The sequence below is a fragment of the Sander vitreus genome, chromosome 15 (assembly GCF_031162955.1).
Source record: "Sander vitreus isolate 19-12246 chromosome 15, sanVit1, whole genome shotgun sequence".
In the NCBI taxonomy this organism is placed as follows: Eukaryota; Metazoa; Chordata; class Actinopteri; order Perciformes; family Percidae; genus Sander; species Sander vitreus.
This window is the reverse complement of record NC_135869.1, coordinates 20,331,906-20,348,848: the sequence shown is the minus strand read 5'-3', so window position 1 is coordinate 20,348,848 and position 16,943 is coordinate 20,331,906. Positions and strand designations below refer to the sequence as shown.

The window sequence follows — 16,943 nt, the reverse complement described above, 5'->3', positions numbered from 1 at the left end:
TTGACCAAAAGCCCCAAAGTTATTTAGTGTACTGATCTGGCAAAGAAAAGCAGCACATCCTCACATTTGAGAAACTGAAACTAAAGAACATTGATGCTTGAGAAAATGATGCTGAATAGTTGCTGATCATCACATCAAAAAATTGATTAAATCGACTGATCACTTCAGCTCTAATTCATATATGCTTACACTGAAAGTGACAGCTCTGCAATTCAAGTTTATATTACTTCTTAAAATCAACATATCTACACACACACATATACATACATATATATACATATATATATATATATATATATATATATATATATATATATATATATATATATATATATATATATATATATATATATATATATATATAAAAAAAACTATATTCGTGACATAATTCCTTGTGTAATTCCTTGTCTCTGTCTACCTCTCTCACTTTAACTCTGCCAGGCTGGTAGGTTAGACCGTGTTGACAGAATACACAAACCTTTACACACACACACACACACACACACACACACACACACACACACACACACACACACACACACACACACACACACCCCCCCCCCCCCGAGGGTTATGTAAGATCTGAAGCGGCTGTGCTCTCGGGGTCACAGATTTGAGACTAAACTCTTCTGCAATTTTCATTCTACAGAGTCACTGTCACAGGGTGTGGTGGCAACATGTAATAACTTAAACTGGCTGTAATGACTTAACATTCCTCAGTGATAAAAGACTAAATATACCAAGGGTTTCTTTTTTTAGTGTATCAGTTCCTTTTTTTAAATTTGAATATAGAGAGGGGGACAAGAAAATAGTGAGACAAAGACATATTACAATGTAGTACTTTGCTAAGAGACCCGACACACTTAACTGGGGATTCAACTGAACACTATTTAAGCGTTCAGTTGAATCTATCCTTCTGCTTCAGTCTATCCTTCTGCTAATTCTGCATTAAACAAACATGTCTCAGTGGTCCACATGGATAAATACTTCCTCTTCTGTGTTTGACATGGAAGCAAAGTGGTGCTATGAATGGCAATGTCCACATTTATTTCCATGGTGTCCAGGTCTCTGTTTATGACCTGATGGCTGGCAGCCATTAAGTGTGGAGAGGGTGCAGCACTTGCATCTAAGTCTATACAGAGAATAGTTAAAATTGTACAGTAGTTTATATCCAGCAACACTGGTCAGATTTCCTCCCTTGTGTAGTTGCTTGTTTGTGCATGTGTGTGTTAACTTTTATCTGTGAGCATGCGGGTGGAGCAAGGTGGTGCAAAAGAGGATTGCATGCAGGTGTATTCATGGAGTGGACAAAAGAAGTCAGATCTTCTCCTGCACGACTGCACAGACAGACACTTTGCACATTGTCCCTAACTACTGTTACACTGTCTTTGACATGGTGCGTCTCAAGTGTCAACGTTTGTAAATGAGTGTGTGTGTGTGTGTGTGTGTGTGTGTGTGTGTGTGTGTCAAAGAAAGAGCATCCATGTATGATGTGTCACGTGTCAGTCTGTCTACGTCCATCTCACCTCACTCTCCTTGTTCTCGTACTTGTTGGCATTCTTGCCTTGGCTCTTTCTCCTCAGCTTCTTCAGATCTGTCTGGGACCTCTCCAGAGAGTCCTGCTTCATCTTGTGCTCCATCTGGTACCTTTTAAATGTGGCCTGGAACAGAGGAAAGATCCATGTGAATGCATGTAGAATAACTGGCTCAATACTGATTTGCACTTTCAATTCAGTGGAATAAAGATTTGTTTCCAAAAAGTTATCTATCCCGCATATTACATCTAGAATTTTGGACACATACAGTATGTCAACACCTCAGTTTGTAGTCTTCACAGCACATACCACCGTTTATCACATTATCAAGTATGCTGGCAGGTTTTATACAATAAACCACTTCTGAAACACGTTATTTCTCTTAGTGTCCGTCATTCGACGAAGATACAAACTTAACATTAGACAGTAATAACTTTAATATGATTATAGATGAAGTATAATGAATAAAATAGTTTGTGTAAAATTATACATATTTATAGCTACTTTTGTGCAGTCGTGCAGACAATTGCATCTGTAACGCACTGTAGACCGAAGTCAGAGCATTAACCATCACTGATTCCAATTTGAAAAAACAAAAAACAACAGCACGGTTGGTGCACCACTTTGACTTTGTGTTGCTGGTGGAAAATAGGACCTTGTTTTTCTTCTGTGTGGTGCAGCAATAACTCCCATTAGGGCATAACTTAATTGACATGACTGCAGTCATAATGACAGAAAATTACAGCACTGAATGGCTGCCCAGGCTCAGATAAGTGTAAATAGATCCGGTGTTGGTGTTGTAAATGTGGTCATGTCTTTATGTTATCGGTTGATGTATTTGTCTGTGTATATTGCCATGTGCATGTCAGACTGTGAAAACAAATCTCCCTCATGGGACAATAAATATCTATCCATCTATCTATCCATCCATCCATCCATCCTTGAGTTTTCCACTCATCTACCTGCTCATCCTGTTGATGATCACAATTATCAATCATCATGTTAATTGTTTTACACTAAGGCCTTTAACTTACAGACATGTTCATGTGTGCTTCCCAAAATGTAGCAGCAACAAAAACATAACAAAACATACTTGGCAGTGTTCTTATGAGGAGGGTGGATGGAGTGCTGCCACAGACAAAAACACACAGGCGCATGCAGACAGACAGACAGACAGACACACACAAACAACTTACTGTCATGTATTTTACATCCATTTCAGTCTTTTTCTCCAGCTCAGATATTATCTCCCTGTGGAACCTCTTAAACTTCAGGTGAGGAGGAGGAGGGACCAGAGAGAGGAGAGGGGAAGAAGACACGCTGGTGATTATATTATAAACATGATGGGAGGATGAAGTGCTGCAGTTTGTCAGTTTTGCTGTCAGTGGCAAACCAGGATAATACTCTAAGTCTTATAGAGAGAAATGGAAAGTGATCATTTAGAGTGTATCTTTTTAACTTTTGTTTTGACAAAATAAACAACTGAAAGATGACACTTTGGGGTCTGAGAACTTCTAATGGGCATTTGTGCCCGAGGACCCCCTTGAAAACGAGATGGTGCATCTCAAGGGGTTTATTCAGTTTTTAAATAAAATACGTTTGCCCTTCATTTCTATCATTTTACAGACTCAACAATAAATTAATTCAGGAAATAACTAAAAGATTAATTAATAATAAAAATAATCATTTGCATCTTCACTCGATTGTTCGCATTCTAACAACCTAAATTAAGCTGTACTTAATGCACCAGATTGTAACAGCTCCAGCTGGTGTATCCCCGGGACATGTTGAGACCTGCCCCGTGCTCTCGGCAAGGAAAGAAACCAACCAACAGGTGCTCCTACAACCCAAACCTATTGTTTCCCTTCCTATCCAACCTCTTTGTATTGTGCTTGTCCATAGAGCTACTGTAGTTGATGTAGGTGGGGAGGGAGGAGAGGCTGTATATATCTATCAAATGTGGGAGGAGGAGAGAGAATGCGACTGGCTGACTGTGTTTACCACTAAATGGTGCTTAGTGGATTAAGGCTTCGCTTGTGCTTTTCTGGAAATATACTGAGCAACAGGTTCAGAGTGTTTCTGACAAAGTGCATTTGGGTGAGGCGCAATTAGGGAGAAATTAGGTTACACAGAGATTTTCAGGAAGTATTACGCTAGTGCAAAAACACATCCAACACTCACATTTTCTTCCAGCTCAACCTGAACCTTCCTGTGGACCTCGGAGATGTCCATCAGCACTACACCTGTCATAGAGAGAAAAACAGACAGGTAATATAGGCCAGCAGTAATCTAATTGTTTGGTCTTGTTTGCTTTATTACGACACCTCCCTTTTCTGCCTGCTCTTGGCTTCTCTGGCTTTCCTGGCTGAGCCAGCAGTTCGGGAGGGTTTGTTAGCTAATTGGTGGACACCTGGGTAGGCCCCAACCAAGACTATTTATACAAGTCATGTTCATTCTTCCCTCTCTGCATTCTCCTTCTCCTAGGCTCCACATCTCCTGGTTTGGGTTTGTTTCACCTCTTCTGTTGCAGTCATGTATCCACACATCACTCACACTACTGATGCCATTGATTCCACACCTGACCTCTTTGTCACAAACCGGCTCAACGCATGTGACAAAGAGAGGAGACCAGACAGGTTAAAGTGCCAATTAATTGTTTATTGTTAAATAAACAAGATAACTAATAACAAAATACTCCTAACAGGTGTGGAATCAATGGTATCAGTAGTGTGTGGGGTGTGTGGGTGAGTGAAAGATGTGTGGATAAATGACGACTGTAACAGAAGAGGTGAAACAAACCCAAACCAGGAGATGTGGAGCCTAGGAGAAGGAGAATGCAGAGAGGGAACAATGAGACATGGGGGGGTCGTAACAGCTTTAACAGGTAAAATGATCTAAAAGGTATTGTGCAACACGGCAATTTAATGACAATGAGCACAATACATACAGTATACTGAATATGAATGAATGCATCGCTGAGAAATGATGTGTGTCATTTGCAACCTCAAAAAACATCACGTCACCGTCTACAGGTTGTTTAAAAGGATTTCCTCCGCTGAGATAAAAGGAAAATAAATAGATGTGCCTGGACTAGAAAAACTGGACCACCTACTGCTCGGCTAATCATAAAGAGCTCAGATGGCAGGCAGCCAAAAATCATAACCGTCTGTTACTGCATGTTGCTCACAAAGGCAATCAAATTAGGATTATGGAGTACAAATCATTATATAAAAAAAAAAATTAATAAATGTTCTTATTGACCTCAAGACTACAGTACACACTGCCAATGATCATCAAAAATCATAATTGGATTCCCAATTCTTTATTTTACCGACATCTGTCTCATTGTAACAAAAACAAACTTAAAATTATAGTAGCCAAACTCTTTTCTAAAACCACTAATTTAATAAATAATAGCAAACAGTAAATAAAAAAGTAATGTGTCAATGCTGTGCAGCATTAATCAGTAACTCTACTCTGAACCAGATGGTCTTCATGCCGACTCGTGTCTGTTTTTAACATATTGTCTATGGCCTGGATAGTGCTGCTACAGATTGAAAAGGCCTATGTATGTATGTATGTATGTATGTATGTATGTATGTATATCTGTGTGTGTGTGTGTGTGTGTGTGTGTGTGTGTGTGTGTGTGTGTGTGTGTGTGTGTACACATGCCTGTGTGTATTTGGTTGGTGAAGTCCTTTGACAAAAAAAACATTTTTAACTTCATTTTCATTTTTCAGAAGACTGGTCGACATGAAGGACCAATATGTGCGTTTCCAAAGATGTGTGTGTGAGTGTACAGTATATGCAGGGTATCTTGTCTGTGTATAGAATAGATGTAGAATACATGACAGATTGAAGACTGTCTCCCGGTGATGATCTCGGGATCATGTGTCGTATAATATTGCAAAAGCAGGATACAAATCATTAGAATGGAAACGGCTGTTATGACTTTCTCCCGCACTGAGCTTTTCCCATAGGAGTTTATTTTCCATGTACAGTAAGCAAATGCCACGACCAAAAAACATTTTTCAGTAGCCAACAAGTACAGCTGTACTGTACACACGGCTGTTGATAGTGATATAACCTTGAGACATTTGTTAAAGACACATTTCCTACTCTACAGATACAGCTAATTGGAACAGAAATAGAAAATCTGGGCCATCACAGAGTGGAGGTGTTGGCTTGGTAAATAAACAACACTTTAGTCATTTAATATTTCCGTGTTTGTAGATGCTGTAGACCAAGGAGCCATCTACACAAACCTCACAGAAAGGTTTTCTAAAGATCAATAAAAAGGGAACAGCAGTTATTGTGCCTTATACAATAATTCGCTCTGTTTTAATTTAACAAATCAGTTAAAAAAAAAGGTATAAAAAGAAAGATATAATTTGATCAGAGGTGGTGCCTCCAGAGCCATATAAAAAAAATCAAATTTTTTTTTCTCAACAAAAATGTACTATGCAAATCCCTGACAGATGTTCAACAGGCTGACAGTTTGATGTATCAATGTGTCCTGACTCCTGTACATTCATCAGTATGTAAACACTGCCCTTCCCCTGCCCTGTCTTTCTACACCTTAACTGCCCCACCTTTTCTTATTATTCACCCAGCACAGTTCAAACAACTCGTAAAACAGATAAAGGCCAACAGATCATTCCTGTATATCTGCCCTTTGATAGGGCAGGAGTAAAGGGGTGAGGGGGGGTAGAAAGTGTGTTAATGAGGTATATAGTACAGTGAAAAAGAGAGATGAAGATTTTTTTAGAGTGCTTGGTATGGCAAGAGACAGAAATACCTGAGATAGAAAATGAGAAAGAAGGAAAAAAAAAAGAAGAGGGTTGATACCTTAAAAGTTCCTTATCATACAATAAGAACAACGTAATCTTAAAAATGTCATCAGGTGTGGTATACAGTAAAATACCTGACTGACTGGTTTCTTTGTTTAACACAAAAGTTGTGAGTCATCAACATCATTATATCCGAATAATGACATTGATGCAAATGTGTCATGTTACTGACACAAACGTCTTAGCTAATGTCACAGAACTAAACAGCCTTTTATTCCAGCAGTTCACACTCCTTTGTTTTTGTTGTCACAGTATGTACAAAGCGTTGCCGGGCAACAGGTGTTCTCGATCGAGCAAGGTTTGAGGGCAAAAGTGTTTCATGATGTGGATTACACCAGGAGCAATCCACCGCCATTAGCTAACAAAACCAAGCCGAGATAAACCCACACAATACAGACCCGTTTACCCAGGTTGTAAAGAGTCCTGGCTGCACACACTGTTATTTGTGGAGCAGTTTTACATTCACCATAACTGGGGGGACAGTTGTTACTCAAAGACAAAAGGTAGCATCTGACAATTCAGCAAGCTTCAAAAGAAGTTAAGTATCTAACGTATAACTTAGCCATAAAATCGCTAGGATGTTAGCAGTGGGTGAAAGTGCAAAGAGGTTTATGATAAGATCATCAGAAACTGTCACTATTGGCGCACCTGGTTGAGCGTGCGCCCCATGTACCAAGGCTCAGTCTTTACCGCAGCAGCCCGGGTTCAATTCCAACCTGTGGCCCTTTGCTGCATGTCGTCTACCTCCACCCCCTTTCCTTTCTTTTTCTATGATATACAGATGGATGGGTCATGCTCATAAAGTAGAACAAATAAAGTAAAATAATTAAAGTCTGATACGATATGAACAAAACTAAATGTGTGCAAAACATAGAAAAAGAAAAGAAACTCCCTATGAGATAATTTTGTAAACAACATTTTGCTGCTAGCACGCAAAGCGGCCCACAGTTCTTCCTCTGTTTTGAATGTGGGCAAAATAATCTGGCAAGGAAGTGAGCCACCTGACACACTATGCAAACATGCTTGGATTATGTAAAGTGGGCCTGATGCCATTTGAGCAGGCCAGGACCATCAAAGGACGGCGTGTATTTGTGCGTTTGTGTGTGGGTCTATAAAGCATCTGCAAAGCCCTTGCTGCTGTAAAAGGACAAGGCTGGATGGGATTCAATTACGTGCAGATAATCAGTAACAAGTCATGGTGCCTCACAGGCTATACAATTTTTTTGTGTGGAAACACTTGTAGGGTCCTTGTCACAATTATCTGAGGAAACCAACAACATATTTTATGTTCCAGCATCAGTAACACTTCAAATGCAGTTAGAAGATAATAAAAAAAAGAGTGAATACACAACCATCCTTGTGCTTCAGATCTTAATTCTTGCTTATAGTCTGAAACAAGTCAGATGGCTGAGTGCTTGAATGACCTGTTGACATTTGAACTCTGGCAGAGGAGGAAGGAGACTAAAGGAAATAAAAGAAGAAGGTTGGGAGGACGAGGTGCACCCGTCCTCCAGTGCCTCTAAAGGGTATCTGGTTTCTGGTTAGTGAGGCGTCACTGAAGCTCAGGTTTCTGACGGGGCAGCCTCACTATGTCTACAAGCTCAGAAACAAAATGCAGAGACTTTTTTTTTTTTTATTCTTTTCGTTTCTGGCGGGAAATTCTGCATCCTTATAGTTTATATTGTTGTCTTGACATCCTGGCTGGTTTTAGGGGCGCATAGTACAGACTCCAGTTACAATACATTATAGATGAGAAGACTGTAGTGTGTATTTAATCACCCCCTGCTGTACATAATGACTCAGACTAATCTGTCTTGATCTGTCTCTCTCTCTCATACCGGGATTAGTGGGTGCTGGAGTGTATCCACAGGTTAGAGGTGAATGTGATTTCACCCTATGCTAAAACTGTTTTGTAATGCTAATGGTGTGTCTATGTCATCCCTTGGACCTATCATTTCTAGTTTTCATTTGCCAGAAAAGGGGAATTTGAGTTTATTTTAAATATTAAAACCGGTGACAGTTGGGTAGAAAAGGACTTTTTTAATTACTTATGGACACTGATGAAAATAATAAGCAGTTAGTTTGTGTTCCTCCCCTCATTTCTTCTTTACTTTCTTTTAATCAAGGCTAGAACCTGATTTACTGTGAAACGCTCTAAACAATCTTAACAACAATCTATCTTACAGCAGAAACCAACAACAATGTTTGAAAACATGTGGGCATTAAATACAGAGGTGCTTTCTTGAAGTAATTTGGGTATTTTGGGCTGAAAATCCGACAGTGTCAAGCCTTTGTCATCACTAAAATAGATGGCAAGGTGTCATGACATGCCAATTTATTTTTCAGAGACTGAGGCCACGTCCACACGTACCAAAACAATCTTTTTTTTACCTGTCTTCCTTGGATTCGTTTCAAGAATAGTTGCGTCCAAATGAAACCATTTGTAAATGACTCAACACGCTACTTCATATTCCAGGCCTATAGGCGGCGCTGTTTCTGCTACAGAAATTCACCAAAACACGAAGAAGAGCATAGTTAACTTCCACTTCCCATCGTAACATGACTAGCTAGACTAACGTTCTCTTAATACATCCATGAACTATAATAACTTTTACCACTCCTCATTTTATAAAGGCCGCCGCAAGAAAATGTGTCTTTGTTTACATTGTATAATGTGCTGTTGGATTGCTTTTTATTTTGCAATTCTGTCTGCCATCGGACATGATGGACATCAAGGAACCAATGTCTTTTTGATAATCTACACGTTTTCTTGCAGTAGCTTTTCTACAATAAGCCGTGGTAAAAGTTACTATAATCCGTTCAAGGAGTTGATAAGCAGACAGATTAGCTAGCTAGCTTCCACTTTATAAACAGCTAACCATAGCAGTTAACGTTAACGTTATGTCGCTGCTGTAGCGGTCAGCTACTTTAGCGATGTTTAATGTTAGCTACATAACGTTATCAATATATCTTGTGTAGAATCCAGGACCGGCAGAGCAGAGGGAAGTGTCAGGGAGCAGAGACAAACTATTTAGCTAGATGAAGTGAGCTGGTTTGACCATTGAGATGGGATATGCTCGCTTAGCTTCACTGCAGTGAGTGAAGTCGTGTGTGGCCGTGCACTAGAGGTCGAGGGGTGTGGCGATGACATCATCGATACGGACGTATTCGCCATCCAAACGAAGCCAAAAGAGAGCCGTTTTTGAATTTTTCACCCTGAGACCAGGTTTCAAAACAGTGCGTTTTCAGGCAGTACGTTTAGAGAATTTGTTTGGACGGTCGGCCCAAACGATGCAAAACATGTGCGTTTGCATCAAAAAGCGCCTCCGTGTGGATGGCCCCTGAATGAGAAAGTGCATCACCTGCACATTCGAGTATATTTTATAACCTACGGATGACAAACCAAAGTGTTTCTGCCATGTCATTAAGTTTACGTATAGAAAAAAATATGTCAGTCTATAATGTGGGAAGATCACCGACTACGGATGGAGAGATGAGATGTGGATTTATAATCACACCATTTTGCACAATAAAAACTTGTCACCATCAGAATCCATTGTGACTAACACAAATACAATCTGACTAGCCACAGTTCTTGATTAAGGAGCAAATTAAAAACTGTTATACTTCAAGTCTACACATCTACATTTTTTGGATGGAGTATCACTTTAAGTGTGCCAGGATATTGACACCAGGTGGCACTTCCCATTAGGCTGCTGAATTTAATTAGCAGTTTTGCTGCTAATCAGCATGGGAGTTGAGAGACAAACAGTGGTTATATCAAAGTGTGCCACTAGTGACAATGAGTTAGGGGGCCATCTTTGGACTACAAATGAGCTTGTGGGAACTGAAGCCTGGGGATTTGGTTAGAAACCAACAGATAACCAAACAAACCCAAGCCACAGTGTTTTTCTATGCATACCACACGCACATTCATCACACGCATCATACTGGCATTAATCAAAGAATACCTTCTGCTGTGTTCAAGCTACAGTGTTCCTGTAGCTCAGTGATAATGACAAGGTACAATCATTGGATGAAAATTCAGTTTAAAAAAAAATAAAAAATTGACTTACAGTACGTGCATAATGAGCTCAAGCTGGAAGAATTTAAGACCACTGACTGAGGGTATTTGCTATCTTGCGGGTATTAATGATTAACTCATTAATTTGTCTTTAATTTATATAGATTGTGAGGCACTGCTATAAAAACATTACAATTAATAATGTAAACAGCATTTATAGAAAGCATAGAATGAGAAACTGTTGATGTCTAATTTAGAAGAAATTAACCAGAGAATGTCCTACATTTATAAACATATACTGTATAAATGCACCCCTGGGAAACCAACAATAAATGCTTTTAAGACCCAGGTGAGATAAACAACAATTTCAGGAAAGCAGAAACTATCTCCACAGTCTGATTTCCCCTTTGTTGAAGCAGTAGAGAGCCAGAGGACAGGGCAATGTGGAAACTTACCTAATTCTCTGGAGACAGGAGACACTGCAGCATTCTCCCCAATCTTAGACATTGCATCAAAATATAATTTTCCCGCCAGGATCATTGCTGGGAAAATGATAGAATGATCATTAATGTTTGTCACAATAGTTTGGGAAAATGATCGGCTCCGTAATGCATGTTGAAGACCATTGAACAACAGCTTAAGTATTCACTATAAAAAAAAAAGGTATTTAAATTTGGCCTGGTATACTTGGACCCAAAAAAAAAAAAAACTTTTACTTTTCCAGCCACCTGTCCACCTATTAGTTATAAGCATCTGTTTTTCTAAACTCTAAGTTACTGTGAATGTCTATTATCGTAGTAAAAATGCTCACCAGCTGCTGATTTCTCATAGTTCTTGCCCAGGTTGACCAGATTCCTCAGTCCTGGGTTGAACTGGTCCATCACACTCTGGGTGGTTGGAAAAAGAAGGAGAGACAGTTAGTCATGATTTCATTCAAGGTTTCAATTGTTATTTTGTTGAAACATTACTGACTCAGTCAAGTGGGTGACTGTCCACATGACTGAGTCACATCACATGCAAATAAGGTGGGAAATAAATAAATAAATAAAAACCTAGGAGCTATGACATTTAGACTAGATTCACATGCATGCAAGCAGATTGTTCTGACATACAATGTCATAGAAGACAAAAAGGTGTTACATGGAAAATGACACAGAGACTGACGAATGGATGACAATACTGCAAAAACAAAAGAATGAGAATGAGTGTAAAACAAAACCACGTAAACAATTAAGACAATAGAAGAAAAGAAGTTTTTTTTCCAACATACTGATTCGGGGGTTTTACATATAGAACTACCAGCCTTGATCAACATCACAGAGTGGAACTATCATCCGTAAACATGAGTCAGCACTTCTCTCTGTAATTATTGCACTATTCTTTCTCCATGTCATATCAGGATAAGGACTTAGCTTCACACCCAAGACAAGAATGCTGGAAATTATTTAACTTTGGTAAGCCACCTTGAGATACACATGGCAAACAATGTTTCATGAGCCAAGCAGTGCTCCCCCACTTGTGATTCAGACCTTTGTCAATAAGTGACACATTACATAATAAGGGTGTGAATCTCTTGGCACCTCACGATTCGATTCCGATTCAGAGGCCAACGATTAGATTCTAAACCGATTATCGATGCATCTCGATGCAACAATTTTTTGATGTACATTTCCATGCATGATTTTTAAAAACATACATATAAATCTGAGTTTGCTACTCAGTTAGCTAATCACTTCCTAGACAAAGCAGCTAGACAAAGCTTAAATTGTGACATACATTTGTCACACACAAGTTTTAATGAAATGTTTTGTCTACTGAGGTTTTTATTTTGTAGTCATTCATGCTTGTGAAAGTCACCTTCTCTCACAGTAATCTTCCATGTCAGAGGCTCAGTCATAGCCTGACAAGCCAGACCCACATCAAGATGTTGGGTCTGGGAACTCACCATTGGCAGGGCTCAATCCGAGGGGAAGGATAAACGGTTGTCTTGTAAATTCCCTCTGCACTCATAGCCAACCAGAGCAGCGCTGGTTGATAGATTAAACTTTTGCCGTATCCGGTCGGCAAAACTCCGAACACAGCTTCCTTTTTTAAGAATGACTTCAGTGCTTAACTCCAAGTCTTCCAGAGTCGCGGCCAAAGCCGATTCGAAAGACCCCTGTTCGCCAGCAGCCATTTTCTTTGTTTTCAAGTAGCAGGGAATTCATGCAGAACCGTCGCAACTCCGCCATCCTTATGTTAAGCCCGTCCACCGACTCTATACACAACGTGATTGGCCTGACCAGAATTTGGTTTTTCCAGCTTGCAAGCCAACGGAGAGTTGCTAGACTGACTCTGGCTGCAAATTACATTTGCTGCCGCTAGGGTGCGTCTAGATTTCTAGGCTAGCTCAGTCATGTTTAAAGGTCGATAACTGGCTTCTTAGAACATGAAACATGAGGTGGTCAGATGTAATGTGATAAAGTAGATGAACAGCCTATATGTGTTTTGCCTAATTATTTTATGTATGTCTTATTAGATCATGTGTATATATGTATATACATATTTTTTTTCCTTTTGGCTATTTTTGTGTTTTTTTTCTGCACTCTTGCCTAAACTCTAAGTTGTCCATGTCCATTATCCCATCCTCTTTCAAGTCACTCCGTTTTCTGATTTGTATATGTCTGGAGACAGTAATTTTTAAATAAAAATCAGCACATAAAAAAAAACTTATCAGAATCAAGCATTGAATCATTCTAGAGAGAATCGCGATGCATCTAAGAATTGATTATTTTTCCCACCCCTATTACATAAGCTGCAGAAACTGTCAATCTGATGACAGTGTATATAAGAAATTACACCATATTCATAAAATATGTACACAAAAAATTTTTTGGGCAACAAAGAAAACACAACTTGCTGCACCACTCATGTAAACATACATCTATTGGTTATAGCAGCGAGCTAGAGGTGATGGCTGCCGAGGAGATTGCTATATACTCTTACACACACAGCCAGCTAAATTATTAAACCTGGAGTCTTTTTCCTGCATTTCATCACACCAAGGAGATGTGGGGGCTGTCCCGAGAGGAGGCAAGCAGATTAAAGCTATACAAGAACGCTAAATGCTTGTGAGAAAAATAATTAAGTCTCTTTTTTACCCTTACAGCCTCTTTTTTAATGGGTGATACCACTTATCACCTTCACGTTGTCACCTGTGGAGTATGCAGGCCTGGCTACACAGTGGGAAAAGTTAAAACTCCTGGTGGGATTTGTGGCTCACATCCATTTATGTATAATTATATAATTTTTTTATTGGTAAGGTTTCTCCTTTAACCCCAATGAAATCACATAGCAAACACTACATACAAAGCAACTGGCAATTTATTATGTTTTAAAAGGATACTTCCCACATCCAACGGTGCAAAAAAACCAAACCCAGCAATTCAGTTTCAAATCACACACTTATATTTAAAAAATAAACAAGTTAATTACTGGATGGCACAAATGCCAGAGTACACCAAAGAGCACTTCAAATGATGCTGATCAACCGAGGCAGCACTTTAATAAGGAAATGGCACTCCTAGGGTGGGGCTATTTTCTTTAAAAACAGTGATCCAAACTCCCTAATAGTCAGTTAAAGCCTCTGCAAACTAAGTAAAATATGTTGATAAACTGTTTCAACACTGCAGTCTGTCTCTACTGATACAGAGGTAAATAAAGAATGGGTTATACTACTAACTTAGCCCAGGGATCCTTTAAGAGTACAAGAATTTACATGTTAAAAAGAAGTTGTTTACGGCGTTGACATTTATTTATAATAACGCATTATCATATGATATCTTAGCCTATATTCGGCTATATTATTAGCCAAAACAAAAAGGTAAAATGATTCAAGGTTGCGTTTACCTTCACTCCATCTTTACCTATAGCCTACTATTGGTGAACAGTTTAAAAATGTACGATAACTTGGCTAATTAAAAACACCTGTTAGTCGTTCAGGTTGTAAACGCCACCGGAAAGTTGAAGCACAGCGGGTGTAGCTGTTTCAGCAGTGGACACATGGATGTATAGAGGGTTTATTTTATTTTTTCTCGTGTCGTGTTCGCACCTGTTGTTTTCACACCAGTAGGCTACCCACCTTGTATGTACTTTCAGTTAGCTTGGTCACCTCATCCGCGCTCCTCGACATGTTTATAGATCCTCTCGCGAAGCCCGATAAAGAAGGAAAAAAAAAGAAAAGAAAAGTAAAACACCGACTCAAACCAAAAAGAAAAGGTCCAACAGGGAAAAGTGACCAAACCTACGGACACATGACATTCCTCATAGCCAGCAGGATACGCAAGACGCACACATACAATGAAAAATGACCAAAACTGAGAGGAAGAAAAGGAGAAAAGTCCAGTTAAGGAGAGTCCAGCTGTCTGTTGTTGCTGCTGCTCTCTGACTGTGTGAGCACAAAAAAGGCTGAGCTGTCAAACTTGTTGTAGGTGGTTAGTTCAGAGCAGAGGAGGCCTGTGTAGGTAGGAAAGGTGGACCGGTGTAAAGCCGACCGGAATGAAAGAATAAACCACTTTTCCGGTTGACTATTTTCAAATTAAGTCTTTTGCTGGTTATTGTGTCATTGACCACGAAATGCTGCAACCTTTTCAGTGGTGGAAAAAGTATTCAAATTATTAACTTAAGTAAAAGTAGTGATACCACACTATATAAGTATATATACACTACCGGTCAAAAGTTTGAGGTCACTTAGAAATTTCTATTCCACTCCATTATAGACAGAATACCATCTGAGATCAGTTGCATTGTTTTTTTTTAACCAGGGCAGCAGTTTTCAGATTATAGTATGTGCTTACATAATTGCAAAAGGGTTTTCCAATGTTTTCTCAGTTAGTCTTTTAAAATGATATCAGATTAGTAAACAGAATGTGCCTTTGGAACATTGGATGAATGGTTGCTGACAATGGGCAATGTAGATTGCATTAAAGATCAGCCACTTCTTTCTACAACAGTCAGAACCCTTTTGCAATTATGTAAACACATAATGTAATCTGAAAACTGCTGCCCTAATTGAAAAAACAATGCAACTGATCTCAGATGGTATCCTGTCTGTAATGGAAATTTCTATATAGTTGAGTGTGTGTATATATATATATATATATATATATATATATATACTCAATTACAAGTAAAAGCCCTGCATTCAAAATGTCACTTAAAGTCTACAAAAGAATTACCAGCCAAATGTATTCAAAGTATCAAACGTAAAATGAAGCACTTGTTTTAAATGGTGTATATATAGTTTGGGGTAGTTAAATCTTTAACACAGTATCATATCATATATAGGCTAATGATAATATTTGTAAACATTTTGATCTAAAAAGTAACTAAAGTTGTCAAATAAATGTAGTGGAGTAAAAAGTACAATATTTCCCTCTGCAATGTAGTGGTGTAAAAGTAGCATAATGTTCAAGTACACATACAAAATTGTACAGAACTTAGTAGGCTTTAGTATGCTACTTACATTTCACTATTGCAACTTTGAAGGAGATCTACACACCAGGTAGCCTACCATTGTGCTGAAAAAGTTGACCTGTTTAATTAGATTACACAGTAAAGCTTTTTTTTTAATTTTATTTCTTATAGTTTTGGCCTTAAATGAACACATCTACAACTTCTGTTAACATTTTACCACCACTCTTAGCATGGTTTAAAACTTAAAACGTTTTGGCTGAATGAAAAATGATGTACCCTACCCTTCAAATGCTTTTAGTGTCACCCTTTATTATCTCCAATTATTTCTATGAAAACCTGTATATTTCTGGTATGTTTTTTGCGCTTTTATTTTGAAGGCATCGTTCCAGTATTGTTCTGGGTATTTCTGTCTGGCTTCACACTTCCTGTAGGCAGGTAGAAAAGGTGGACAATGGATTACTGGAGACGGGCGCTCCCTGGAGGCAACTAATACAATACCACCATACAATGCCACCATCTACACCCTCATGTGCTTTTGGCACTAAAGTTAAATATGAGATAACGTTTTCTTGTAACTGACATGAACCATCTTTCTTCTTCTTTTTAAAGGGGTTTATTTGTATACATTTATTTCTTTTTTGTGTTCTGGTTGAACGTTATGGAGTTTTATGCTTACATTATTTTAAGTTTGCTTTCAGTGTTACAGACAAGATCTTTACATAGTACATAAAGACTTTATCCATTTTGCTAAGATATACCACAACCTCGCGGTTATACATTTGAACGATAACATACAGCTTTGGTTACATGTCGTTGCATTTCTGACATTGAAATAAACAAGTGGGAGCTCCTTATTTGAAATGTCATATCATACAATGGTATTGAGGAAGCTTCATGATTTACCACTAGATGTCCCTCATGGTCAGCTTTTCTCTCAAGCTAAGAGAAGTTGAGACCTAAAAAAACATGTGTTATGCATGATTTGCGTGTACTTATACATGTAAACCCCTTGTAAGCATTGCTGTTATTCATGTTTCAATGATCAGTATTTCTTTTTTACATATCTTTTTTTTTACATTT

The 16,943-nt window shown here is 38.6% G+C and overlaps 1 protein-coding gene across 3 annotated transcripts in view; it reads right to left on the bottom strand.

The window, feature by feature from the left end:
- Positions 1 to 14,928, bottom strand: part of baiap2l1b (BAR/IMD domain containing adaptor protein 2 like 1b) — a 30,845-nt gene extending 15,917 nt beyond the window's left edge. The window contains exons 1-6 of one of the 3 annotated variants that reach the window (XR_013503144.1): positions 14,530 to 14,928; positions 11,221 to 11,296; positions 10,865 to 10,951; positions 3,717 to 3,778; positions 2,732 to 2,803; positions 1,527 to 1,661 (exon numbers count right to left, since the gene is read on the bottom strand). Coding sequence is in view for 2 of the 3 variants with exons in the window: in XM_078270439.1 (XP_078126565.1) it covers positions 1,527 to 1,661; positions 2,732 to 2,803; positions 3,717 to 3,778; positions 10,865 to 10,951; positions 11,221 to 11,296; positions 14,530 to 14,580 (483 nt within the window). In the remaining variant the exon portion in view is untranslated. The remainder of the gene's footprint in view (positions 1 to 1,526; positions 1,662 to 2,731; positions 2,804 to 3,716; positions 3,779 to 10,864; positions 10,952 to 11,220; positions 11,297 to 14,529) is intronic. The other 2 variants (XM_078270439.1, XM_078270440.1) reach the window with 2 other exon arrangements.
- Between the last annotated feature and the right edge of the window lie 2,015 nt (positions 14,929 to 16,943).